Source organism: Puma concolor, chromosome C1 (genome assembly GCF_028749965.1).
Source record: "Puma concolor isolate L17-30 chromosome C1, mPumCon1.1.hap2, whole genome shotgun sequence".
Taxonomy (NCBI): domain Eukaryota; kingdom Metazoa; phylum Chordata; class Mammalia; order Carnivora; family Felidae; genus Puma; species Puma concolor.
The window spans coordinates 43,448,957-43,475,567 of record NC_141674.1 but is presented as its reverse complement, the minus strand read 5'-3'; the positions used below and the strand labels follow the sequence as shown (position 1 = coordinate 43,475,567).

The 26,611-nt window shown below is 53.7% G+C and overlaps 1 protein-coding gene across 3 annotated transcripts in view; it reads left to right on the top strand.

Annotated features, from left to right (window-relative positions):
- Positions 1-26,611, top strand: part of GLIS1 (GLIS family zinc finger 1) — a 230,419-nt gene that overhangs the window by 131,074 nt on the left and 72,734 nt on the right. For all 3 annotated transcript variants that reach the window (XM_086717037.1, XM_086717036.1, XM_086717038.1), the window contains 2 exons: positions 7,908-8,085; positions 14,621-15,503. In XM_086717037.1, coding sequence (XP_086573163.1) covers positions 7,908-8,085; positions 14,621-15,503 — 1,061 coding nt within the window. The remainder of the gene's footprint in view (positions 1-7,907; positions 8,086-14,620; positions 15,504-26,611) is intronic.

The following is a 26,611-nucleotide window of genomic DNA, read 5'->3' as shown; positions in this document are numbered from 1 at the left end:
TGAGATAGGCTTAAAATTGTATTGGAACTTCACTCTTCACACAAAACTTTCTTAGCGCCACCAATGCTATGATTTAGTGTCTCTTGGTTTATTGTTCTTGCCTTCCAACCAACTTCCCGTGGGAAGACAAGATGGCTCCCCCTAGCTGTCAGGGCCTCACGCCTCCTCACTTGCATGTAAGGGAGGAGAGGCTGCTCTTTCCCCAGTTGTCAACAGAAGTTCCAGGACTCTAGTTAAACCAACTTGCATTATGTGCCAATCACTGTGGCACTGTGGCTGGCAAGAGAACGTCATGCTGATTGGTTCAGGCTTCCACAGCCCCCTCTGGAGTGGGTTAATGAGAAAACAATGAGGCAAACACTCACATGGCGTCCACTGTGTGCCAGGGGTACTATCTATCGTAGGCATTTTACGTGTGGTATAGGAACCCATTTCAACTTCATAAACCGGCACAGAGATGTTAAATAGTTTGACCCAGACAAGGTCACAGCTAGTAAATGGAAAAACCACGATTCAAACCTAGTTAGTTAGGCCCCAGAATCTGCATCCCACATGCTATCTATACTGAGTCTCCTTCTCAAGCCCCATAGATATAGGAAATATGGGACTCTGTTAAGGAATGAATACTATGTGTTATGGACTGGATGTTTGTGCTTCCCCAATCCATATGTTGAAAGCCTAACCCCCAGTATGACTGTAATTGGAGATGGGGCCTCTAAGGAAGTAATTCAGGATAAATGAGGTCATAAGGGTAGGGCCTGATCCAATACAATTAGTGTCCTTAAAAGAAGAGATACCAGAGGGTATGTGCATTCACTCCCTCCCTCCTTCTTGCCCTCTCCTCTTCTCCTTCTCCTCCCTCTCTCTTTTCTTTCTCTTTCTCTTTTCTTTCTGCATACACTGAGGAAAGGCCATACGGAAGACATAGCAAGAAGACCACCATCTACAAGCCAGGGAGAGGGCTCTCAGCAGATACCAAATCAGCAGGAATCTTGATCTTAGACTTCCTGTCTCCAGAACTGTGAGAAAATAAATGTCTATCGTTGAAGCCAGCCGGGCTGGGGTGTTTTGTTATGGCAGCCCAGGTGGACTAACACACTGGGGAAGCAATCACTGCATTGCCTCTAAATCCCTTCATGATGGGCAACAACATCAGGCCAATCCTGGCTTCCAAGTCCGAGAGAGCTGGGCTTGCATCTCCCGACTCCACCCTCTGCCAGCTGCGTGACCTTGGACAAGTCAGTTACTCTTGCTCTGGAAAATGGCATTGGTAATTCTGGCATGGAAAGAGCCTAGTACTTCTCAGGTTTCACTAGTCTGAGTTCCCGTAAATAAATCTAGCTTAGCTTTAAAGGGGGGAGTTTATAGAGTTTGGGGGATGTGGGATAAGAGACGATGGGCAGCCATAAGCCCGGTGTGAGGCCTTGAGCATTAGGCTCTGCGGCTCCAGAAGCCCTGACAAGGTTACAGGCCCCCTGATGGCTGTGAATGCCCCAAGGTGGCTCCAGCATGGGTGAGTGGGCCTTGGCTAGCTCATCCCACCTGGTCTCTGGACATGAGAACGAATCTGGCTGTGTGCCTTCCTGCTTCTCCTCTTTCAGAAGCCCCCACCTCCTGCTGTTTGCCAGACCTTTGGGTTTGGTGAGGAGAGGGAGGGGACGGTGCAGCCTGGTGAGGCCAAAGGGGTCCTGCAGGGTGGCAGTGCGGGCCCTGCTTCTGCTGTGTGTCCTGAGAGAACCACTCGCCCTTCCTGGGCCTGTGAAGTGGAGCCTCTTGTCTCCCACTCTGTGGGATCTCTAGTGTTCCTCCTGCCCTGGCCTGGCCCTCCCACTACTCAGAGGGGAAAGCTGAGGCTCAGAGAGGGGACCAGGGCCCTGCTGTACCCTGACCGAGCCTGCAGAGCCCAGGCTCAGACTCAGGACCCCATTAGCCTGAAGTTGCCCTTCTTTGGCCATTAGTGCTCACTACTTGGGAACACGCATTTCTGTCCCAGGAGACCCAGGTCACCCTGGGAAGGCGATTACTCTGTCTCCTCAGCCCGTCAAGAAAGTAAAACAGAGGGACCTTTTCTAGGGTGCTGCACCCACCGTGCCTCTAAATACATTAACTCATTTACTCCTCACTGCCTTTTTCTGGAGCTGGGATTCTTATCCCTGTTTTACATACGAAGAAACTGGGGCTCGGAAGGGTGAGGTAGGTCATCTAGGGTCACATAACCAGAAAATTCAGGGTAGGGCCAGGGCTTCAATCTGGGTGGATGTGTCACAAAAACAAGTGACAGTGACAGTCCTTCCAGCCACCCACCTTCCCAGGGTTTCCAGGCACCTCCTGCGGGTCCAGCCGTGTGCTAGGAATGAGGGGAATATCTCCAAGGGGGCCTTGGTGTCTAAAGAACCTGCTTACTGTGTGACCAAGATAAGCCTGTCCTTCATCTAGGTTCATGTTTTCTGTATGTGAAGTAAGTTGGACAAAATCATGTCTCAGGAGGCATTGACATTTAGCAGCTCTGGGGCTCCACAACTCTTGTCCTGAAGGTTTTTATAGACTTGTGGGGGAGGCAGGGTTCTAACTGCACTTAAAAGCATCGGTGTGGCAGTACAGAGTGGTGTAATCTTGATTTTGTGGTGACATGGTGGAGATTTAGAAATAAAATATTTCAAGTACTTGGCATGCGCTGGGTGTGCATAAAGTACACCTTGAGTGGTAGCTGTTCACAGAGACTGCTGTGAGCTGAGGTAGGGGAGCTCGGAGGGCAGGGAATATCCTGGAAGGAGATGCACTACTCCCAAGCTCTGAGGGCCCAGAGGAGTTTGGGAGGTGTCAGGCTGTCCTCACTGGGTGGGTGAGGATGTGTGCAGCATAGCAGCAAAGCACTATGGGAGTGCAAGGTAACACCCAAGTGGAGGGATGAGCCCAGGCTGTGAGGGCCCCCCATCCAGGCCAAAGGGACTTCATTTATTGAATGCCTGCAAGGGGCCAGCCCTGCATTCAGTATTTTCCAGGGGTTTTCACATCAACTCCACCTTCTAAAAATCTCCCTGTATTCCAGATGCAAGAAGGTGCGATGGTTTCATATTTTGAATCTCTGTCTTTCTAACTGCAAAAACCCTACCTCTAAATGCTGCATGAGCTCAGGGGTTGGCAGATTACAGCCCCAGAATCAATGAGCTGTTTTTCTAGATAAGATTTTATTGAAACAAAGCCCCATTCATTCATTTACATATTGTCTGCGGCTGCTTTTCACTGTTGAGTAGTTGTGGCAGACTGTGACCTGCAAAACCTACAATATTTGCTGCTTTGCCCTTTTTTAGAAAACATTTGTTAGAGTAAAAATGTTTGCTAGACTAGATAGCTGAGTCAGAAGATTCAGTGTATGTCTGAGCCCTACACTTGCTGTGTGAGCTTAGGCAAATTGCTTGCCCCCTCTGAGCCTGCCCAGCCAACTCTTGACGGTTGTGGTGAAGGTCATAGGTGATGGCTGCAAAATGTTTTCTATACTGTGAAGTGTGGTACCCTGTCGCCAGCCTGGCACCTGGTGGACACTAAAACTCTGCTTGTTGGTGAACGAGGAACAGTCATTGTGCAGGCCTTCCTAGACCCAGCTGCTGGCTGCTCCTGGGACCGCAAGGAGGTGGCATCTGGGCCTGAGATGCTGAATGCATCATTGTTCTTCTTGTGCAGACTTGGCAGGTTTGAGCATAAATTAAAATTCTTGTGGGGAGTCACCTTATATGTGGTACCACTTTATAGCCAAGTCATTACGGTAATTTGCAAAACTCTCTGGTGTGTAACTGGAGTCATTTGCTTCAGATTTGCTGGCTGTGACCTCATTCAGGCTGCCCGGTCCTGCATTTGGTGACCCTTGAGCCTTGGAGACTTGTCCTGAGTCTGGCCTCAGGGTTAGCCAGACCTGACATTCTGGGGCTAGAATACAGGGGCTTTGCCTCCCTCATGGATAAATAGGAGAAGAAAATGATTATCGTTATCATCCTCATTTCTTTTCAAGTGCTGTGAGCTAGGCACCATGCCAAAGGCATTGTGTCCATAATCTCGTGTGATTGTCCTCACAACGTTGTGAGTAGCTGTTAGCACCATTTTACAGATGAGAAAATAGAGACTTAAAGAGGAAACTAAACCAAACCCTTACCTAGTCCCGGGGGTGCCATCCAGGCTGTGCTGTGGATTTGCTGTCTGACCAAGGCAGGTCCTTTCCTTCTCTGAGCCTCAATTTCTTCATCTGTTCATTAAATGAGTGGGCAGTCGGTTCCAGCCCTAACATTCTAGAACTTCTCACTAACTTATAAAAGCGAACATAGGACTTCCTCACCCTCCAAGTCTCCAGTGAAGCTTCATTTACATGGAAACCAGGTCCAGGATCTGCTCTTGGCTCCAGTGGCACAGAGAGAGACATGGCTGCGGGCACAGCCCTTCCCAGGGCACCTCCCTCCCCCAGCCTGCCTCAGGGCAGCCGGGCCAATGTGCCCTTCTCATTCCCCTGCCTGTGCAGGAAAAGACTCTGCCCTTGCTCCCTGGAGATGAAGAGTGAGCAGGGGTGGTTCTTGGGATGCCTTTGGGGACGGAGAAGCAAGATACCAGTAGGCGGGAGGGCAGTGGGAGGCCCCCTGGCTGACTGGGACCCGTGGTGGGCAGTGGTAACAGCATCTCTGGGACACACATTATAGTCTATGGTTTAATTTCCAGCCTTTGAGAAAGCAGGTGGCCCAGGGAAGGGTCTGGCATGGGCTTTGGGAGACCTGGGTTTGGGCCCCGACTGTGCCAGCAGTGCCACGAGACCTGGGACAGTCGCTTGCCAGCTCTGATGCTCCCCTCCCTCTGCGAGTTAGGGAGGCTGATGCATTTATCCAGAGTGTTGTGAGGGTCACACAAGACAAGGGCTTGGATGGGCTTGGAGCCCTAAACAGTGCCAAACTGTGACCTGAGGGGCTCCTTCTTTCCTCCCTCCAAGAGCTGGCTTGTTTGTTTATTGTAGGAAGACATCTTACATATCCAGTGGAGAAGAAGCCAACGGGCCTTAATTATTTGTCGGGTAATAACTTTTTTCCCAGGGAGGTGATGGGTTTGCATCTCAGCTCTGCCCTTTACTCCCTGTGTGACTTTGGGTAAACCACTAGACCTCTCTGAGCCTTCATGTGCTTGTCTGTAGATGGAGTGGTCCTATCCTGTGACAAAGACTGAAGTTCAGGAGCCATCGGAATGGTTGTACTTTGACTTCCCACAAGACCCCCCCCCCCAACATGATCTTCATTGGAGTCAAAGATGGGGATGCCTGTTTGGGGGTCCCCAGTTGTTCATCGGTTGGCTGAGAAGCAGCAGGACCGAACTCAAGCTTTGAAGTCTGAGAGATCTGGGTTTGAATTGTGACCCCCACCTCTTATTCCCGAGCCTGGTCAGAGGCACTTAATCTCTCCAAACCTCAGTTTTTCTCATCTGAAAAATGGCTCGAATGAGCCCGCCACACAGGGATGGACACTTTAAGGGAACCATGTGCCTCATGCCTAGGAGGGGCTTGATAAGCGCTGGGCTCCCCGGCGCCTTTCTGGGGGCCCACCTTCCATCGCTCCACACATCCTCCTTAAGTGAAGGGAGGGTAAGCAACCCAGAGGCCCCCAGTGGGTCTGGTGGGTTTTTGGAGGAAGCTCAGAACCACCTCCCCAACCCAGACTGGGAGAAAGACCCTGGCAAAACAGCCCCGTGTGATGATTAAGCTTTCTTTGCTCCAAATGCTATTAATGGTCATAAAATTATCCACAGTTTTCTGAGGCCCAGGCCCAGGGTCTGCCTCAATGGGACAATAAAATCGCATGCAGAAACGATTTGGAAAAGGGAGAGACCGCCAAGCAGTGCTGGGGCTAAACGAGCGGCAGCCTGCTCTCATTAACTCAGGCCATTCACATTTGTTACCAGGGATTTCTTTTTAATTAAAAAACAACCGAGTTATTAAAAAATAGGCTTGTGAGCGGCTGGCCCAGCAGCAGCCGGAGCCAGCGGGAGTGAGTGTTCCTCGCAGCAGGAATGAGCCCAGGGAAGGTGACAGGCGCTTCTGAGCAAATCTTCATGCGTGCCCTCTCCAGCAGGCTCGCCTGTGCTTGGGAATGCAGAGGCTCAGCTGAGCCCCTCCTCGGCCCTGGGAGCATTGCTTCCGGGCTGCAAACTGCAATGTGCTCGGCAGGTGGATGCCTGGAACCTGTCAGAGCTGTGGGCACTCGGCAAGTTAGCACGGAGGCTGCAGCCCCCTTTCGGGTTGGGCGAGGATTAGGGTTGGGTGAGGTGGATCCTTGAGGATGGGGTTGCATTTTTGTCTAAGAGGCTACTTTTTGTCACGTAGCGATTCAGAATTGGGGTTTGGGTGCGACAGACCTGAGCCAGAGATCCAGCCCAGACTCTTACTAGCTGTGTGATCTCGGGCAAGTGACATAAGCAACCTGAGCCTCTGCTTCCGCTGTGCCTCTCCTCATCCTCAGTCTCGGCGGCTAAAATCAGGACCTGGGCTCAGCTCCCTGCTCATCTTAACGGCTTGTCTTGCTCAGAGTTGACCGTACTGGACAAATACCTGGGCCTGTTAATAATGCTTTATCATAGGGGCGCCTGGGTGGCTCAGCCGGTTAAGTGTCCGACTTTGGCTCAGGTCACGATCTCACGGCTCGTGAGTTCGAGCCCCACATCGAGCTCTGTGCCGACAGCTCGGAGCCTGGAGCCTGCTTTGGATTCTGTGTCTCCCTCCCTCTGTCCCACCCCTGCCAGTATTCTGTCTCTTTCTCTCAAAAATAAATAAAACATTAAATAAAAAAGAATAATGCTTTATCACATCTGTAGGACACTTCATGCTTTTCAGAGTGCTGTTTGACAATGAGAACAATTTCCATTCCTGGAGCTCACCCACTAGGTGCCAGCACTGTGCTGGGGGCTTTGCACCTCAGCTCTCAAAACCTCACAGCCATCTCTGGAGAGCTGGCGCGCCTGTCTTCATTTTACACCAGGGAGCGGAGGGTCAGCCTCGGGGAGGGATGTGTCCAAGGCACAGACTTGGTTAGGGGCAGTCGGGGCTCACCCCGAGGTCCATCAGGCCCCAAAGGCCGTGTCTTGTCCTCCTTAGGGTTATGGCTGCCAGGTGACAGGACAGAAAGACTGAGAAGATAGCTTCCAGATTAACCCTCCTCGTGCTGTAGAAGAGAACGCTGAGGCCCAGAGAGAGGAAGTAGCTTCTAACAACTGTGCCTAACAGTTTTGTTACACTGTGTACAGTTTTTTTTTTTTCAAGGTTTTCATATCTTCTCCCTCAATTAGTCTTCATAAAAACCCAGTAGCTGGGCAAGGCGGGGCATGTGACAGTGAGGCTGTCAAAGAACCGTGGAGAATCGTGACGTGGTGCAGTTTGGGGAATAACGTAGATTGAGTTTTGGTGAGAACAAGAACAGATGCTGTTGAGCGAGCACCTGCTCCGGGACGTACGGACATCAGAGCTGCTCACCCGGCCTGCCCGGCAGCGCAGCCCCAGCATGCATCCGTGCACCTTGTCACATGAGCGCTCGGTGACCAACGTGAGGGTCATAGATGGTTACGTTCCAGGAGGCAGGAGCTCGTCTGCCTGGTTTGCCACTGTTTCCTGCACCCGGCAGGGTGTTGGTACGTTGTCAGGGCTCAGCGCTTGTGTCAGGGTCCTTCGACTACTGGAGCTCGGCATCCACATCTAAGTATTGGGGATTTTATTCCCGATCCTGCTGCTGATTATGGAAATTAAATAAGGGATCCCCAGTGCTTTGAATGCAGCAGGGGTTCAGTTAGTGTGCTCTGTCCCACGCTGTGCCCCGGAGACTGCCCTCTCCCTGCACCCCTCTGCATGCCGTCTCCACTCACGTTGTCTCCTTTTCCTGTCTTTCTTTGCACAGTGAACGGGAGCTACGGCCACTGCACCCCAGGCTCGGAGAAGAGCCTGCTGGACCTGGACCTTGCGGAGGGCCCCGGCCCCACCTGCCGCCAGGGCCTTTTCCTCCCCGCGGGCACCCCACCACCCCGGGGCCACCCCCCAGCCTGCGAGAGGCTCCTGCACTTCCCCCACCCTAGCAGGTAGGTGCTCTATCCTCACCCATCAGCTGCCTTCTGCGGACACTTCCTGAAGGTCAAGGACCTCACCTGGTCTGCCCTGTTGTGGGATATGCAGGGGAACTGTCGCACGGGAGGGCCGGGGACCAGCCAGAGCCCGGTAGCACAGTGGTGGCTGCCTGGTCTAGGCCTTGAAGCTCTTGTGTCGCGTTGCCTCATGAGAGACGGAGATGGTTTTCTTGGGGTGTCTTTCCCCATTGCGGAAGCCAAGGTGGCTTTTCACAGAGAATCAGTAATTTCAGAAGAGGACGATGCATGGTGGGATGGGGATGGAAAACCCAGCTCAGGGTTTGTGTGCATTGTGCTGTCAAACCCTGGACTACTCCTGGAGGGAGGGGCTCCTCCGCCTGGGGCCATCTCCTGCCCCAGGAGGCCATACCTCGCAGAGCCCTCCTGCCAGGTGACCTTCATTCAGTGCTTGCACATCTCCAGTGACGTCCACTTGTGGACAGATGTTCTATCAGATTGCGTATTAGGCTGGAATCTGCCTCCTGGGGTCCCAGCGGTGCCTCTGTGCCCTCTGGTTTGTGACCTCTGACAGGCAGAGGTCAACCGCCGGCAGGCCGCTGTTCCCATAGCTCAGCCCCAGGGCCTGCACCTCACCGCCTGGGCATGCTGGCCGAGGCCTGCTTCACAGATAAGAGATTCTAAAACCTGGCCCAGTTTCCTTTCGCAATTCATTCTTTTATCATTTATTAAGTATGTGCTGTGTGCCAGGCACTGTAGGATGCTGGAGATGCCTTGGCAAAAGAAGCAGAGGGGCGCCTGGGTGGCTCAGTCGGTTAAGCGGCCGACTTCGGCTCAGGTCATGATCTCGCGGTCCGTGAGTTCGAGCCCCGCGTCGGGCTCTGTGCTGACCGCTCGGAGCCTGGAGCCTGTTTCAGATTCTGTGTCTCCCTCTCTCTCTGACCCTCCCCCATTCATGCTCTGTCTCTCTCTGTCTCAAAAATAAATAAACGTTAAAAAAAAAAATTAAAAAAAAAAAAAGAAGCAGAGAGCTCCTCAGTGGCGTTGACGGTCCAATAAGAGCTTCAGGTGAGAGATATTACTAAATAGCAGGATGCTTATTCTTCCACACAGAGCCTTTTTTTTTTTTTTTTTTTTTTTTTTTTTTTAAGCACATAGAATCCCTGTGGCCTTCATTGGTATTAGTGACACTTCTGATTTCTAGGAGTGTGTTAGTCTGCTTGGGCTGCCCTAGCAAAACACCACAGCCTGGGTTGTTAAAACAACAGAAGTGTATTTCTCACAGTGGTGGAGGCTGGAAGTCTGAGGTCATGGTGTCCCCTCAGGCTTCTCTCCTTGGCTTGCAGACGGCCACCTTCCTCACATGGCCTTTCCTTTGTTTGCACGCCCTTCGTCTTCTAAGGATACCAATCATTGGATTGGATTAGGGCCTCACTCTTATAACCTCATTTAACCTCATTTACCCCCCCAAAGGCCCTGGCTTCACAGACCATCCCACTGGGAGTTAGGATTTCAGCATGGGATTTTTGGAGGGACGCGATTGAGTACGTAACAAGGAGCAAGCATCTTTTTGACTTCGAGCCGCGTGTTGGTCGGTGACAGGCCAGTGCGTTTATCTGCTTGATTATTCACTGATGTTCCCCCAGCAGCATCTGGTTTCTCCAGGGAAGTTCTTCCTATCTCAGGGCAGAAGCCATGCTAACTTAGGGAAAGCTAAAGCAGGTGGGATTTTTCTTTTATTTATTTTGATACAGATGATCCAAAATATTTGTCGTTTTGAGTGTCATTTTGACGATTTAGAGCCTGTACCTAGAACCCCACATACGCATTGATCTGAGGGGCTGCCATTTCTTCTGCTGATGTGACAGCATCATACCCCCTCATTTTCCTGAAACAACAGAGGGCTCTAGCCCCTGTCCCACATCCAGTTGGATCCTCTCCCTTCTCCCTCCCATTGGACTGCCTTATGTTAGGGACCCCTCCCCTCCCTTCGTACTGCCCTCTTCCTGTTCTCTGGCTCCTTGACCCACTGCCTGGGTTCTGGGAGGCCTTCTTGCCTCCAGCCCAGCTTGTTTGCTTGCTTGCTTGCTTTCTTTCTTTCTTTCTTTCTTTTTTTTTTTTTTTTTGCTTTCTTAATTTTTTAATGTTTTTATTTTATTTTTGAAAGAGACAGAATGTGAGTGGGGGGGAGGGGCAGAGAGAGAGGGAGACACAGAATCCAAAGCAGGCTCCAGGCTCTTAGCTGTCAGCACGGAGCCTGATGTGGGGCTTGAAGTCACGAGCCACGAGATCATGACCTGAGCCGAAGTTGGATGCTTAACCGATTGAGCCACCCAGGTACCCCGGGCCCAGCTTTCTAATACTAATAAAAATGGCTCCTGCTTTCTGAGTGCCTGAAATGTGCTTGTGCACATCTCTCATTTAATCCTCGCTGCTAATGAGTGACAATCCTGGAGTACTTGCTATGTGCCACACACCAGGCCAAGCACTCTTCATGTTATTAGCTCACTCAATTCTCGTCTGCCAGAGGGTGGGGAAATTGAGGTTAGAGAGGCCACAAAACCAGCCTGACGTCACCCAGCAAGTGGTGAGAGTATTAAGTAATGTCAGCGATACCTTGATTTTGTCATTTCTGTGCTAAAAATGACTACCCACCACTGCTGTGGTCAAGAGAATGTATTCGTACATGCAGTTTGAGGTCTAGCCCCATCACTGGCTTTCTGGGTAACCCCGGGCAGGATGCTACTCTTTCTGGGCCTTGTTGCCTTACCTGTAAGGTGAGGATAGGAATACAGAGTGCACAGGCCGCCAGTAGTGTGGGAAGGCGCCCTGTGATCTGGCCGCTGCCTGCCCACCCATCACGTTGGCCTCCTGGCTTTGGGACCCGTGGGCTGCACACTTTCCCACCTTCATGCCTCAGCCTTCAGAACTCCCCCTTGATCGCTTATGTTTGCCAGAACTCTGTCCGCCTCTTAGCAGAGTTTAAGTGTTCCCATGAGAGCCGGTCCTCGGTCTCCCTTGTGAGAAGGGAAGCTTCTCGAGGGCAGGGACCTGGTTTATGAAACATCTCGTGTCCTCAGCATCACAGAGCACAGAGGGAAAAGCCTGCAGAGCGACCTCACTGGCCCCTAGCCCAGGCTGTAGCCCCTGAACCAAAGGGTGCATGGACCCCATGAGATCCAAAGACACCCTCCTTTCCGTTTGAACCTCTGCCCGAGAAACACTAGTTTTCCCAATTTCAGCAGCTCCCTTCCAGGGACCAGGATGACAGACAGAGTTGGAGTTCTTGATACTCACAACATTGAAGCTGCCAGGAAACGTAATGGTCATCAAATTACATCATTTTATATAAAAGGAAGCTGGGGCCCCTGGCAGTACATTGTTGTGGGAAAATCCCAGGCTTCTGATTCAGACAATCTAGGTTCAGATTCCTGCTCTAACACTAACTGCCTCTGAGGGCTTGGGCAAGTTGCTTCAGTTTTCCGAAGTATAAAACAGATGGTGGTCTCTCCCCCGAAGAATTCAGTTATGCATTCGGCAGATACCACGCATCGATTCTGCTGGGGTCGGGTTGCGTGGGACAGCCTTCAGGAAGGTTCCTGGCATGCAGGGCTGCTCAGCAGTTGTTTGCTCTGTCCAGGGACCCCTGCTCACAGTTTCCGGAGATGTGATGGGAGTTGTCTGGGGAACCCAGGGCTCAGAGGCAGAGCAGGGCAGGAATCGCTGCCGGCCTTCCAGGGACTGAGGGACCCACGAGGACAAGCAGGGGGCTGTCTCAGCTAGCATTTGGAGCCAGGAGACACCACAGCCTGAGCTGTCCCCTCCCCACCCGATGCTCATAGGTGCTATAACTGTTCTCTTGATTGCTTCTCCTGTTCTCTTCTGCTGATTATTTAGCCTGATGCTAAGCTGGGTTTTTTTTTTAATGTTTATGTATTTGTTTTGAGAGAGAGAGCGAGCAGGGAGAGAGGCAGAGAGAGAGGGAGAGAGAGAGAATCCCATGCAGGCTCTGTGCTGTCAGCATAGAGACCAATGTGGGGCCCAGTCCCACGAACCACGAGATCATGACCTGAGCTGAAATCAAGAGTTGGACGCTTGGGGCACCTGGGTGGCTCAGTCAGTTAAGCATCTGACTTCAGCTCAGGTCATGATCTCACGGTTCGTGAGTTCGAGCCCCGTATCAGGCTCCATGCAGAGAGCTCAGAGCCTGGAGCCTGCTTCGGATTCTGTATCTCCCTCTCTCTCTGCCCTCCCTTGCTTGTGCTCTGTCTCTCTCTCTGTCTCTCTCTCAAAAATAAATAAACATTAAAAGAAAAGAAAGAGTTGGAAACTTAACCGACTGAGCCACCCAGGCACCCCCTGATGCTGTCTTTAAAGAGATTATTCCAAACAGATGCTTACCTGGGGCCCACCCCTGCCACGCCCAGGATGACAACCATATGGAAAACAGCTATGCTTTAATTTTTTTAAGCTTCACAAAGTCACAACTTTCATATCAGCTCTTTAAGCTCCTCAGAGCTTTCTGCTGGCAGTGGTGGCCCAGCGTCCCCAGGCTTGGGGAAGGGGGGGATGTGCATCTGCTGTCCACCTTGGAGTGCAGGATCCTTCTGATTCCATCTGGTGGCCAAGCTCTGGGCAGGGAAGGGAGGTCTTTTCTGGGTGAGGCAGATAATTATTGGTCAAGTGTAGCTGAGAAACAGAAGGGCCTTCCCGCAAGCCTTTATCCGGGGAGTGCTTCGGGTCTACACTGAAGAAATGCACACCTCCAGAGAAGGGGAGCCCGGCTCCTGGCCCAGGCCCCATCACTGGCTTGCTGCTCGTGACTGTGGGCAAGCCCTGTGCCTTCTTGGCTCCTTTCTTGTCTGTGGAGTCATGAGGTTGGAGCCCATGCTCTCTGAGGGCCTCTGGGCTCTGCCTCCCTGTCTCCCCTGCCCCTTCGTTCCTTCTCCTCCTCCTGAGTAGTGCTGGGGCTGCTGCAGCTGCAGGGAGCCAGAGACAGAGGGGCTGGGGCTGCCGGGCAGCTTGGAGCACAGGGACAGGTGATGACCCCACAGCCCGTCTGCAAAGAGTTCCAGAACACTGGCGGTGATATGGCAGTCATGAAGGCACCATTCACCCTGCTGTCCCCCTTTCCAGAGGACTGTCACGGCACCTGCCGTCCCACTGGGTCCTGGTAGACACCCTCTGAGGTAGTGAGGGTTAGTCCTCACTTCACAGGTGAGGAAACTGAGGCTCAGGCCCAAGGACACATGGCATGTCCTAGTCAGGACAGTGGGCCCATCGGCAGGCTTCCTGTTCTGCCCAGCCAGCCAAGGGGCTTCTCTGACCCTTCATCTACGTCCCCTTGCTGGTGGCTGGAGGCCCTGGTGCCTCTACCTGCACTTACTTGTCCTGCATTTGGGAAAGGCCCTCTCTACGAACGCGTGCGCCACATGCCTAAGGAAGACAGCACCATGTGCCGCCCTGCGCGTCACACCGTAGTCACGCTCGGGAGAAGAACGTGCGAAGAGGAAAGGGGCCCAGAGTGCCTTGCCCAGCTTTGTGCAGCTGGGAGTGGCCGAGCCTGGTCTCAGACCCCGGTCTCCCACCTGCCGCGAGCTGCCCTCCCAGCCTGCCCGCCCATAGCCTCACCCCAGAATTGAGTTTCATGTGGTCACAGTGTCTGGGCTTGAAACCTGGTACCACCCCACCTGGCTTTTCCTCAGTCATTCCTAGGATGCCCCCTGTCGTCGTGACTTGTGTTTCAGACCCCCAACTTACTGATATTCACTGTGGAAAAGACAGACTGCTTGGGGCAAAATGTCACATAATTAACATTTCTAGAAATCAACGAAGGTTACAAAAATTAAGAAAGATCTAAGGGACAAATAGGAAGAATTTAAAACATACTGGACCTGGGGTTCCTGGGTGGCTCAGTCGGTTAAGCATCTGACTTCGGCTCAGGTCATGATCTTGTGGTCCTTGGGTTTGAGTGCCACGTCGTGCTCTGTGTTGACAGCTTAGAGCCTGGAGCCTGCTTTGGATTCTGTGTCTCCCTCTCTCTCTGCCCGTCCCCCACTCAGGCTCTATCAAAAATAAACATAAAAAAATTTTTTTTAATTAAAAATAAAACATATTGGACCTGGATGCCCCTCAAAATGACCGCCTCAGCCTCCTTCCTCCAGAACTCACTAGAAGGTCACAGGGAGAAGGTCAGGGGAGACCCGAGGGAAGCCTCAGCAATAGGACGGGATGGCATCTGGGGCTGGAGAGGTAAAAGGATGAAACGGTGGTCTTTCCTGGCATCCTTTTCAGACCTCCTCCCTTTCTGGAACCTCTCTCCAGCCCCTCCCCTTTTTCTCTCCCCCATATTCTTTCCTGCTGACTACATCCAGCCTCTGCTTTCTCTCTCCCTCTGCCTCCAGCCCTCAACCTTCACTCCTGCTCTGGGCTTCTCCATCCTTTGGTCCCAGGTTCCCTGCTGTCTCCCGCCCGGGTCTCCCCACTGTGAAGTGCCCACCCTCTCACAGCTTCTCTGGTCACTGTCTTTCAGGTCGCCCAGACCCCAGGCCACGTATGTGAATGGTGGCCTTCCGGCCACACAGCACATCAAGCAGGAGTCCCTGCCTGACTACCGGGCCATGACGGAAGCTCGCACACCCCTGTCTGCTCACTGCCGGGCCCCGCCAGCCACTGGCCTGCACTCCGATCTGGACCTGCCGGGCCGAGGCCTCGCCAACCCCACACCTTCCTGCTACCTTCTGGGCAGTGAACCCAGCTCTGGCCTGGGCCCCCAGCCCGAGGCCCACCTCCCCGAGGGTGGCCTGAAGCGCTGCTGCCTCCTGGGCCTGCCCTCCACCTCTTCGGCCTCCCCCTCCCCCTGCGCTTCCTCTGATGTCACCTCCATCATCCGCTCTTCCCAGACGGCTCTGGTCACCTGCGTGAATGGACTCCGGAGCCCCCCTCTGCCGGGAGACCCGGGGGGGGCCCCCAAGAGAGCCCGGCCTGGCCCTGCAACCACAGAGAGCCACGAGGGCGGCTTGCAACTTGAAGCCTGCCGGAAAGCGGGCTTCCTGAAGCAGGAGCCTGCGGATGAGTTCTCAGATCTCTTTGGGCCTCCCCAGCAAGGCCTGCCGCCCCCCTACCCCGTGTCTCAGTTGCCGCCCGGCTCGGGCCTCGGAGGCCTGGGGCTGGGCCTGGTGGGCAGGGGGGTGGCCGGACGGCAGGCGTGCCGCTGGGTGGACTGCTGTGCAGCTTACGAGCAGCAGGAGGAGCTGGTACGGCACATCGAGAAGAGCCACATTGACCAGCGCAAGGGCGAGGACTTCACCTGCTTCTGGGCGGGCTGCGTGCGCCGCTACAAGCCCTTCAATGCCCGCTATAAGCTGCTCATCCACATGAGGGTGCACTCGGGTGAGAAGCCCAACAAATGCATGGTGAGTTCCCACGGCCACCAGGCCGTGCCCCTGCCTGGCCAAACAGAGCAGCCCCCACCTCCGTGCTAGGAGTGGCCAACCGGGGGCTCCTTCCCTGGGGGCTGGCTGAGATCCCCTGCGGTCGAGGAGGGGAAGGATCAGTGCTGTGGATGTGGTCATTGGTCAAGATAATCAGTGCCCCTGTCACTGGGAATCTTTGGCTCCTCTGCTCACCGGGTGCCCTTCCCCCACCCCAGGGCACATGACCTGGTCAAACACACTTGTTCAGGTGGTGACAACACACACTCTGAGGTCAGAGCAGGCCTGGCCACCTTCTGTATTACACACAGATGCTCAGTGTCTCACCCACCACTGGTCGGGCAGCCTTCCCAGGGAGGCTCACAGGCCTCGGAGCGGCCCACAGGCTTGGCTTCCTCCAAGGAGCACTGTGTCCTCACAGGCATCTGGCTTGAGAGCTTGGGTCCCTGGAGCAGGTTTGGAGGTAAGGGGAGGGGTAACAGATAAGGCCCTGGATGGCACCTGCAGTGCCATGCCTGGGGTTGAGCCTGAGGTTTCCAGGGAAACCCCCCCCCCCCCCCCCCCACACACACACACACTAACAGTGGGCACCGAGGCCTCCAGCCCTTCTCACTGGTCATTTCTGTATTATGCTCTCACGGTGGTAGAAATCCCTATCAGTCTTAGTCCCTGATACCCTCCGCCGAGCTGCTGTGCCTAACCCCAAGGCCCAGCTACCCCACCAGGAGAGGCTCCCGCCTGGGAGTGGAGAGGCTGGAGGAGCCACCCAGTCTTCTAAGGCCCAGCTCCATCTTCCAGCCACTGGGGCGTTGGTGAGGCAGGAGAGAAAGCAACGTGTCTGGTCTGCAAGGCCAGCGTCATAGCCGATGTCAGGTTCCCCCACACGTGCATGCTGTCACTGATGCTGGGCCCCTCTTCATGAAGCCCTCAGTCTGGGATGGAGTGCCCCTCTGTCCCTGCTTAAGGCCCAGGGTAGTATTTACAGGGGCCAGGGGAGGCAGGAAGCTTTGGCAACCAGCAGTATAAACTCCACCTTCCTGGGACCCGGTGGTCACCCTTGGGGCCCCATCTGCTTGTGGAGCTGTGGCCTGGGCATCCAGCTAGACCAGCTTATTCAGCTCAAGGGGGCCGGTTCTTGAAGAGGAGGAGGAGAGGCAGTGAACAGCCTCTGCAAAAGGACAGCCTCAGATTAGGAGGGAGCCTGCGGTTGGCGTATTAGTGTTGTGGGGAGAGGCTGAACTGGGCAGGCTGAGGATTTGACTTCATCGTGTGCCTTGGGGCTAAAGCCATGCTGGGAAGGGCTGGGGGCCGGGCCAGTCCTGGGCATGCCCCTGTTCCTCTGGGGTGTTGTAACACAAGTCTTGCTGAAAGGCATGCCCCCCCCCCCCGCCCCCCCGCCGCCCATCTCTGGAAGGAGATGACCAGCAGACTACTGGAAGGCAGAGGGTACCGTCTCTGAGACCCTGGAGCTGACAGCTGTTGAACGGCGGTCCCTGATGTCTTCTTTCCTGTGGGGGATCCTCCTGTCTGTGGGGGCCGGGGCGGAGGCCCAAACCCTGGCGCGGTGCGGTCCGGGGCCTCCGCCCACCAGGGCCTCTTGTGTGGAATTACGGCATCCAGTAGTGCCCGTGCTGGACGGCAGGGACCTTGAGATAATCTAGCCTTCCCTGCCCATTTGCTGGGAAACAGAGGCCTAGTAATTGGGTCAGAGAGGCCCAGCTTACTCAGTGCGGTCTGGGGATCTTTCTCTACGGTTCTTTTTCCTGGGCCTTCCAGGATCTCATTTGGTTCAACGGACTCCACAGAACACTGGCTTACACCTGGCTCGTGCCTGTCTCCGGCGACCCAGACATAGACTTTCCAAGGTCTTTGCCTGCAGGCAGTTGTGGTCAGCAAGAGGTGGGAGATGGGTGTGGACAGATTCTGGATGGAGTTTGCATAGACCCAAGGACAGGAGGCCCACAAGGGCTTCGTGGAGGAGGTGACGTTCAAGCTGACATTTAAATCTTTACAAAAATCCTGTAAAACCAAGGTTTTACAGATGAAGAAACAAGCGCTCAGTGGTGTCCAGCCGGCCTTCTCCCTGCTACTATGAGAACACTTTATCTTGCCTCCTGAGGGGTTTAGGATTTTGATGATAACACCAACAAGCAGCCTCTGAGTGTTGACTGTGTGCAGAAGCCATTCTAAGTGATAACTCCATGCAATCCCGGGAGCAGTTCTACAGGGTGGAGACTATTAACTCCCATTTTACAGATGAGGAAACTGAGGTTCAGAAAGATTGCTGAATTTGCCCCACGTCACACAGCTAGTTAGGAGCACACAGTAACAACAACAATAATAACAGAGACTGCTAATCATCGTGGTAATAATAGTGACAACAGTAAAAATAACTTGCCTGAGGTTACACAGCTAGTAACCGTTAGCGTGAAATCTGAACCCACATCTTTCTAAATTGTGATGCTTTTGTTTGTGTAGATTGTCCCGTTACACTCGTCATTCTCTGGGGTCCTCGGGCCAGCCTTGCTGGGTGCCATCATCTGGAGGGGTGGGAGAGACCTCCTCTGAACATCTCCCTGCCTGCCGTGGGAGCGCTCCCCCTTCCTGTGATGCTGGTGCAGTAGGTGACCCAGGGGAAGGGGCAGGCCCCAGCCCGCACCCAAATAAGTACAGTCTCCCTTCCCTGTAAAATTATTAATTTCTCATGACAGGCCTCTGCTACCATGTGCTGTAATAGACAAAGGAATTTTGGGCCCAGATCCTCTGGAGAACAGGAAATAGATGAGACACTTTGATTGAAGAGTAAATGGCCCACTAAAATAGCAGTTAATCCTTTTATTATCTTTCCAGCAGCCGTTTCCACAGTTCTTTCATGAGGTAAGCCTTCCCCGCCCCATCCAACTGTACCACTCCGGTCCCTGCCAGCTGGTTTACATTTAGCCCGCGGAGCCTCCGCTCACGCACCAGGCAGGCCCGGAGGCGCGGCGAGGAGCCGGCTGCCCTCTGCCCAGGTTCTCAGGTCCGCCCCGGGATCGGGCCTCGGCTGGCGGGGGCCCCCGGGGTAGGCCGCGCCATCCATCCCCCCGCCCCCCAGCTCTGCCCTCTCCCCGGCCCATCCACGCCATCCAGAGGAAGCTCCCTAATCTCTTTGCAATATCCTGTTATGTTTCTTATGTTGTCCGAGTTGTCTTAGCCTTATTAAATTTGGGGTTTCATCTGCATTAGGATAGCGAGGATACGTCCAACCCAAATACTGCCGCGACGCCTCGAAGACGTTAACTTTGAAAAGATTAATTTCTTGCTTTCTTAGGTTGGCTCTCCCAGACAGTTGGAATCCTGATTGTCTGAGACTGCAGAAATTAGCGGGCTGTGTAGTTTGCTTTCCTCCCCATCAAGAAAAAGAGAGGCAGAGTGAAAAAGGAAAACCTTTCATAACCTTGGGTTTCATAAAATAACAATAATAATGACAGCAATTCCTGCCTTTGTGAAGAGCTTTAACCGAAGCCGTGAGTGCAGTGTGGACGGTATGTGTAGGCAGGTCTGGAGTCACACAAACCCAGTTCCCTCCTGGGCCAGCCACGTAGCAGCTGTGTGACATCAGGCAGGTGATTTAGCCTCTCTGAACCATAGTACATTTGGTGGTAAAATGGAATGATAATCGTACCTCCCTTTTAGGATTTTTGTCATGAGGGTTTAAAGAGATGACACAGGGAAGTGCTTCGTTAGTTCTCTCATCCCCCGTCACGCTCCGTCACGTCGACCATCTCAGGAGATTAACACTGTAGCCCTGAGAGTTACAACAGGATCATTTGTGGCTATCTTACAGATGAAGAAACCCAAAAGAGCCAGTCAGTAGTGGAGCTTGGACTTGAGGTCAGCCAGTTCCAGCGGCCTTCACTGTGGGTGAGGTGGACAGGGCCGTCACCCATGCCGGTGGCCTGGTCAGGTGTCTGCCAGCAATGTGGAGCACCTGCTCTGTGCGAGACGGTGTCTGCTCCGGGTGACTGGAGCTAGAAGGGGAAACTGGGGTGGGGACATAGGGAGGAGGCTCTGGTCCCTGCCTTCCCAGGCCCAGTGTGCGGCTGGAGACTGGGCTCACGTCCTGCCTGGGTTCCTCTGGTAGCTGCACCTGCTCTGGCCGCTGGTCTCCATCACTTACGCCCCTCTCCACCACTGGACCTGGCACCAGGGAAATACAGCCCACTGAAAGCCGAGCATTATTGGTTGGCCGTAACCAGCCAAGGAATCAGACACGAGCCACCTGGCTGGGCCTTTTGGGAGGGCCTTGCCCACCTCCTAGAAGGGCCAGCCTGGGCCAAAGCTTCTCTCCTTTCCCATAATCCTGGGGCTTCCGGCTCTCCCTTTTGGCTTTGCCTCAGTCCCCCAACCCCTGAGAAACAAAACGCAGGGTGCTGGAAGAGGTGAGGGAGGCGGAAGGAGGTGCTCTTGGCTGAGACGCCGAGATTCTAATACCTGGGCCCAGGGCTAGCCATGTCCTAGTCCATCTTCAGAAAACCACTGGTCAAAACGCTGAGGCCCAGAGAGGCCAGATCAGGTTCCAGGGTCACACAGTCGGCCAAGTGGCCGGGCATAGCTACACATCAGATTTGCCCACCTGCCCGGCCAGGCTGTGTGTTGGGAGTCAGAGAGAATCTTGACTGGCGGTGAGATCATATCTCATTGGAAGTCCTCAGGGAGAAGAGAACTAATACCTTCTGAGGTATGCTAGGTACAGCCACGCATCACCATGCCCATACTTTCAGGAGAAATTGACGTTCACGGAGGAAATGGCTTGCTCTTTGTCACCCGGCTCAGCTGCCTGGGCCACTCCACGGGCCACACGGCCCCCCACCCACCTGCCTTTGCTCAGCCTCTTCCACACAGAGGCGAGTCGGTGCTTCTTAAACCACAATGAGTGGGTCCCTGGGCATGTGCTCCCCCCCTGCCCCACGTCCTGAGACTGGCCCCATGGGTTGGGCATGTTTCTGGGCCAGCGGACACCCCCGACTCACGTCAACATCTCCAACTCATTCTCGGGAATTTTCCTAGAGCCCAAAATGCATGCGCAGGTGGGTCTTCCTTCCATCTTCATCGTTACAGAGAAGAGACAGGGAAGACAGATCCTGAGAGGACAGTGAGGGGCCCAGGATCCCACAGCAAATGGGGCAGCTTCAGTGGACAGGGAGTTTCCTGAAGGGGCTAGTAACCAAAAGTTGGGGAAAGTTAGACCGTGGGGAAAGTGACCGCAGATGAGGGAAGAGTCCTTCCCAGAAACACTTGCCTCACCCAAAAGATGGGTGCCCCCCCCACCGTGTGCTCAGCCTCATGCTGAGCTGGGAGTCCTGAGACAAAGATGAGGTGATAACGAGACTTCTGGCACCTTGGGGAGGACACCAGCCACCCTTGAGTCTCATGCTGTTATTGCTGGATGAAGGAGGGCGGGGAGCCAGACGCTGAGGATTTGAGGCCTGGCTGCATAACCTTGTCTAAGTCAGTCAAGGCGGCTGGAACATTATTGGGAATTTTTCAGCTTATATAGGGCTTCCACACAGGCATTCCTCAGAGTGGAGGAATAATTCCTGGGGACTGGATCATTATCCCCATTTTACAGATAGGGAAAGGGTAGTCGGGTTCATGCCCAAGTTTAGGTCTCAAGTGCATCATAGGGTGAGATTTGAACCCAGGTCTCAGCCTGACTCCAGAGACTGTATGCTAGCTGTGACCTCAAGCCGCTTCCCAGGCAGAGGACCATCAGTCTGCCTATAAATATGAAGAAAATATCCAGATTTGAAACTCATTTCAGCAAGCTGTCAAGGAGCACGCACCTCCTGTATGCCAGGCCCTGGTGGACCCAGGGGTCACAGAAGGGAATCAAAGCCAGCTTTGGTCTGGAGGAGGCTTTGTTAAGCAGAGAAAACCAATAGACGCATTTTTGCATTTAACTGTTTTCCCACACGAATCCCCGCCCCCCGCCCCCACCACCTTGAGAGCCTGTCGCAGGCCCCCTGCCCTGCTGATATGATGACTCCTTTGTTCTATCTTGGACGAGAGGGCCCTTGTGGGATGAGGGGGAGACATTTCACCTTCTTTAAAATAAATAAATAAGTCACCCGAAGACAAGCTTACTTTCTGGTGAGCTAAAAAGCTACAAAGTGGAGCATGGTTTAAAACCCCTGCCCTTGAAAATCCTGCTGTAAATGAGCACGGAGAGGTCAAGCTGGCCCAACCAGCTTAGGTGACAAGTCCACCCACTTTGGAAATGGGGTCTGAGTGTCACTTTGTTCTCAGGTGGGAAGGGTCTGGGTAGAAAGACCTTTCTAGGCAAAAGAAGCTTTTAAGTTGGCATGCAGATGTGCCCTTTTCAATGACCGCGACTGGGGTACCTCCTGGGATCATAGATAGCAGTTCTCGTGTCTACTTATTATCAGGTGGGAAACCCGAAGCCCAGAGAAGGTGCAGAGTGGCCCATTGTCACCCAGCAAGTTAATGGTAGCCGTGGGATGCCTGCTTTATTTCTCCCTGCCCTGAGGTTTCCTCTACAACCGAACTCCTAGAGAGTCTTTGCACACTCCAGCTCCTTTCACTCCTCTGGGCCTTGGCTTTTGCTGGTCTCTCTGTCTAGAATACCCTTCCCAGCCCAGCAAACTCCTAACCATCCTTCAGAACCCAATGTCCCCTCCTCCGCTTCCCCCCTTTCCATGCCTCCTGCTCTCCCCACACATGTTGCCCCACGTAGAGCCACATTTCCTGGTATGGCCAAGTATCTTGGGGACCGTGTGCCCTGTGATGTCTGGCTCAGCCTTGAGGCAGAGGAGCTAAGCCTGCCCTCTGGTGCAGAGGCTCTGACCAGCTCTGTGCATGAAGCAGCCTGGACACTGTCCTCCAGAGCAGTTTCCAGTGAAGTCACAAGATGGGCAGGGCCCTAAAGATGGGCACGTCCACCCTCTAGTCTGGTGCTTAAAGTTTTTCTGCAAGAAAGTCTGAACTTGACACGTGGCTTTGCTACCTGACAGCCTGCGACCGTGTGTGAGTAACCCGGCTTCTGTAAGGCTTTGCGTTCTTACCTGTGAAGTGGAGGGAGCAGGACAGCTGGGAGGCTCCCATGAGATGCCGTATGTGAGGTGCTTCGGCAGTGCCTGGCACATAGTAGATGCACAGCAGATAGTTCAGACTGTTGTGGGCAGGTTGTATTAGGAAAAGAGAAAAGGGAGAGTCTGAAACGGATAGTAGCTATGCAGTCGTGAACATCCCCATAGAAACAGAAAGGGCTGGTGTAAGTCCCAGCTTGGTCACCGACTGGCTGTGTGACCTTGGACAGGTCACCTCGCTGTGCTGAGCCTCAGCTTCTTGAGCTGTGAAATGGGATAATGTCTAGCACTCTGTGTTCAGTGGGAGCCCAGTTTACACTAGTGCCTTTTACCCTCTTGGACCCAACGCTCCAGCTCCACAGAACTTGGCTCAAACTGGGCTGCCTCCCTTTCTCCTCTGGTTTGTAAAAATCAAACTCAGGGGACTTCCTAAGGAGAGGCTTCCTAGAAGCTCTGGCCTTGTGATTGGGTCAGAGCCCTGTACAGGAGGAGAAACTGAGGCCCCCGATGGAAATGACTTGCCTGGGGGAAGGGAGAAGAACTGGAGGCAGGTGCGGGGGCTCATTCCAGCTCTCCTGCGCACTAGCTGTGTGACTTCGGGCAAGTCATTTCGCTCCCCAGTCTCTGCTTCTGTGTCTGTAAAATGAGGGCTGTGATGCTCGCCCCAGAAGAGTGTCTGTGAGAGCCAGAGGGGCCGTGATCTACAGACCGCAGAGCGCCCTTCAGGAGGGAGCCAGCTGAGTTCTCGACTCCCAGGCCTCAGAGGACACAGGCACCCTCATGGGCGTGTTCCTCCCAGATAAGCCTTCCATCAGGCGTGGTGCTGGTTAGCCGCAGGCTCCCCAAATGCAGTTCCTAGCCTGCAGCTCTCCAGGGCCTCCTCCCTCCCTGCACCACAGCCCACCCTCCTCACTTCCACCTCCACGGCCCCATCCAGTTCCCCACCCCCTCCCCTACCTCATCCCCATCCCTGCCCACCCCCTTCTGCCTTATTTAAATTCTGAGTCAGGAATCCATGAGCCAAGTGGAGGCCTAACCAGCCCTGGGACCTCAAACAAGCCACGTGGCCTCTGGGAGCCTCAGTTTCCTGTGTGTGTGTACAGGGGAGACAGTTGTGAGATTAAATGAGATCATGCATGTGGAGCACTTACCTCATGCCTGGCAAATACTTGGCACTTGAAAACAGGAGCCCTTGTTCTTTTTTTTTTTTTTTTTTTTTGAGTCATCAAACCCAAGGTCTCGCTCGCATCCTAGGAGCACCAAACTTGAGGGTATGGGAACGCTGGCCAAGTTTTGTGAACTCAGCACTGCTTTATGGAATATGAAAAAAATTAAGGATAAAAAAAACAACCTTCTGAATTGAATTTAAAATAATAAAAGGGGGGGAAAAAAGCTTCTTAATTTAATGTAAATGGCATTGAAATGATTGTCTTATTAGAATGAGAAAGTCAGATAAAATCAACAGTGACTCTAAGAAAGTGTCCAGACCCTGTTTTCTGAGAGGAACATCCTGGAAATGGTAAACTTCATGATTGAGCCTTAATAGGCGCTGTCTCCACTGGATGGCAGATGGGTTAGCTGAGCTGACTTCCCGTGCCTCACTTGGACTGCCACAGTGATGGACCTCAGGATCCTGCCCTCATCTGTGAGACGGGTCATGGTCTCACCACCCTGTGGCCTCAGTCACCGAGGACACTCTAAGACCCGGGATACTCAAGACTCCTTACCTGTGCCCCTCCCTCAGGAGAGAGCCTTGTGGTGTCTGTGTTGTCTCTTTGCTCACCCCGCCAACCCTTCACCAGCTTTATTGACACCCATACCGTGGCAGGTTTGATGCTAGAAGCGTGGGGTGCAGCGTCAGTAAGGAATGGTGAAGGAATTAACAGAAGAGGGAGAAGGCTTCCCCTCAGGATGTCGTGAGAGCTGGGCTTTGAAGGGTGTGTAGGAGCTTTTGAAGGGTGTGTACGAGGAAAGGCTTTTCAGGGAAAGGGAACAACGCATGCAAAAGTTTTGAGATGTGACAGTCTCGGCCCTCGGGGGGAACATAGGTGTCTCCTTGTGCTTGGGGTGTGTTACCTGCACGGCGCTGGGAGCAGAAATGGTAGTTGGAATTGGACCGTAAGGGGCGTCCAAGTTCAGTATCGGGAGCTTGGCCTGTGCCCTGAGGGAAGTGGAGGGAGTGGTGGAAAGGTTCTGAGCAGGAGAGCAACGCAATGAGTGTTAACATGGAGAAGAACGCTGGGCATGCGGTGGGTACACAGTCCTCGGAGGGGGAGTGACAGCAGGCAGATGAGGACACGGAGGCAGGAGAGAGCCTTCTTTCCCAGGTCCACCCGCGCAGACCAGGTCAACTGTGACCCCCAGCCAGCAGAGCTTGGCTGTCAGCCAGGGCCTGGGCACCGCGGGCCAGGCCGGCTCAGCCCAGCAAGCCATGCAGGGGCACTGTGTCCGTAAGGTTGGGTAACCGAGCTCAACTCCCTTTGGAAGCAGCGTCCAGCACATTCACCACTGGGAAATGGGAAAGGCATTTCCCATAATGTGGTTCTGTAAAGTTTGCACAACTGTTCTTTGTTTTCCGTCCATCCCCACAATAAATCTTCCTCCACTGCCAGGACCGGGGCCTCCGTGGTCTGTAAGTGATTACAGCACCGAATGGTGCAGCACTGCCTCCTCACGATCGTTCTTCTGACGTGGGTAGTGATAAAATGGGAGCCCATCACTGGGACTCTGTGGCTTTGTACGTGGCGATTTCCAAATAGCTAGGAGGTGGCCTCCTGAAGGGGCACAGCCCACGCCTGCCCTCCACGTGCCCCCGACCCTGGACGAGTCTGTCACATGAGCCTGAGAGGGCAGACATGCACAGGAGTACTGGACTGTGCATTTCTTGCAGATGGGACACTGGGACTGGAGGTTTCTGTAGGCCTGTGCATTCCTGTGGGCAAGACTGGGAAGTCTCTGCTGGGCCCGGCACCCAGTGAGTGTTCAATGAACCATCCACCAGCCTCTTTGTTTTATCAGAGCTGAAACGCATAGGGTTTTGAGCTGAAGGTAACAATTGCACCTTCCCAGGGCCCTGGGATGCAGAGTTTTGGTGGGTTGTTCCTGTGCAGGACCCTGGGAATGCACAGGGCAGTGGCAGAATCCGTTTTACAGTGAGGTCACTGAAATCCAGAGCTTCTGCTACCTGGCCAGATGTCCCATCTGGGACTCCGCCTCATGTCCCTGGCTCCCTGCTCTGTGATCTTCCCACTGCCCACAATTGCCTCTGTACCCCCATTTAACCGTAAGTCCATGCTTCCCAGAATCTTCTGAACCCACGTTTCAGGAGTCCTTTTGGCCTGTGGGGTCATTTCTGACCAGGTTTAGTTGCCAATGGTCACAATAGCAATTGGAAGTCAAGAGGGCTTGGCTCCAGGGAGAAAAATGAGTCTGCCATTCTCAGATATTTCCTGGAGGTCCTCCTCCCCTTCCAAACCCTGCTCCCTGCTCCCATTCCTTCTCCCCAGGCATCCAGGGGAAGAGGAGGTGGTTCACTGAGGCTGTGAGTCCCAAGGCCTGTTTGTACTCTTGCTGTTTGCTTATGTGGACACAGGCCTGTAGAGAGGATTTGGCTCACTGAAGGTCACAGGGCAAAGGAAGGAGAGCTCAGCTCCCTCGCCTCCCAGCCCGGTGCCCGTCCCACGCCACAGAGCCACTAACTGTTGAGAACCTACTACGCGCCAGGCCCTGTGTTGAGGGCTTTTGTGCACTGTCTCCGTCTGTACCGTCTTTCCCTCCTGTATCCTGAAAGAACACAGGCTTGTGTTGCGTTTGCACCAGGGCGTCTCATCGGATGCTGCCCGCAATCCCTGCAGCACCCTCTGACGGATGGGGACCTGATGACCCGCTAGAGGTCACACAGCGGGAGATGGCTTGCGGCTTGTGCAGCTCATGCCTGTCAGCATCACCTTCCCCTCCCGACAGGGTCTGGTTTGTGAAGCACTGCCCAGCAGGCTCCAGGGA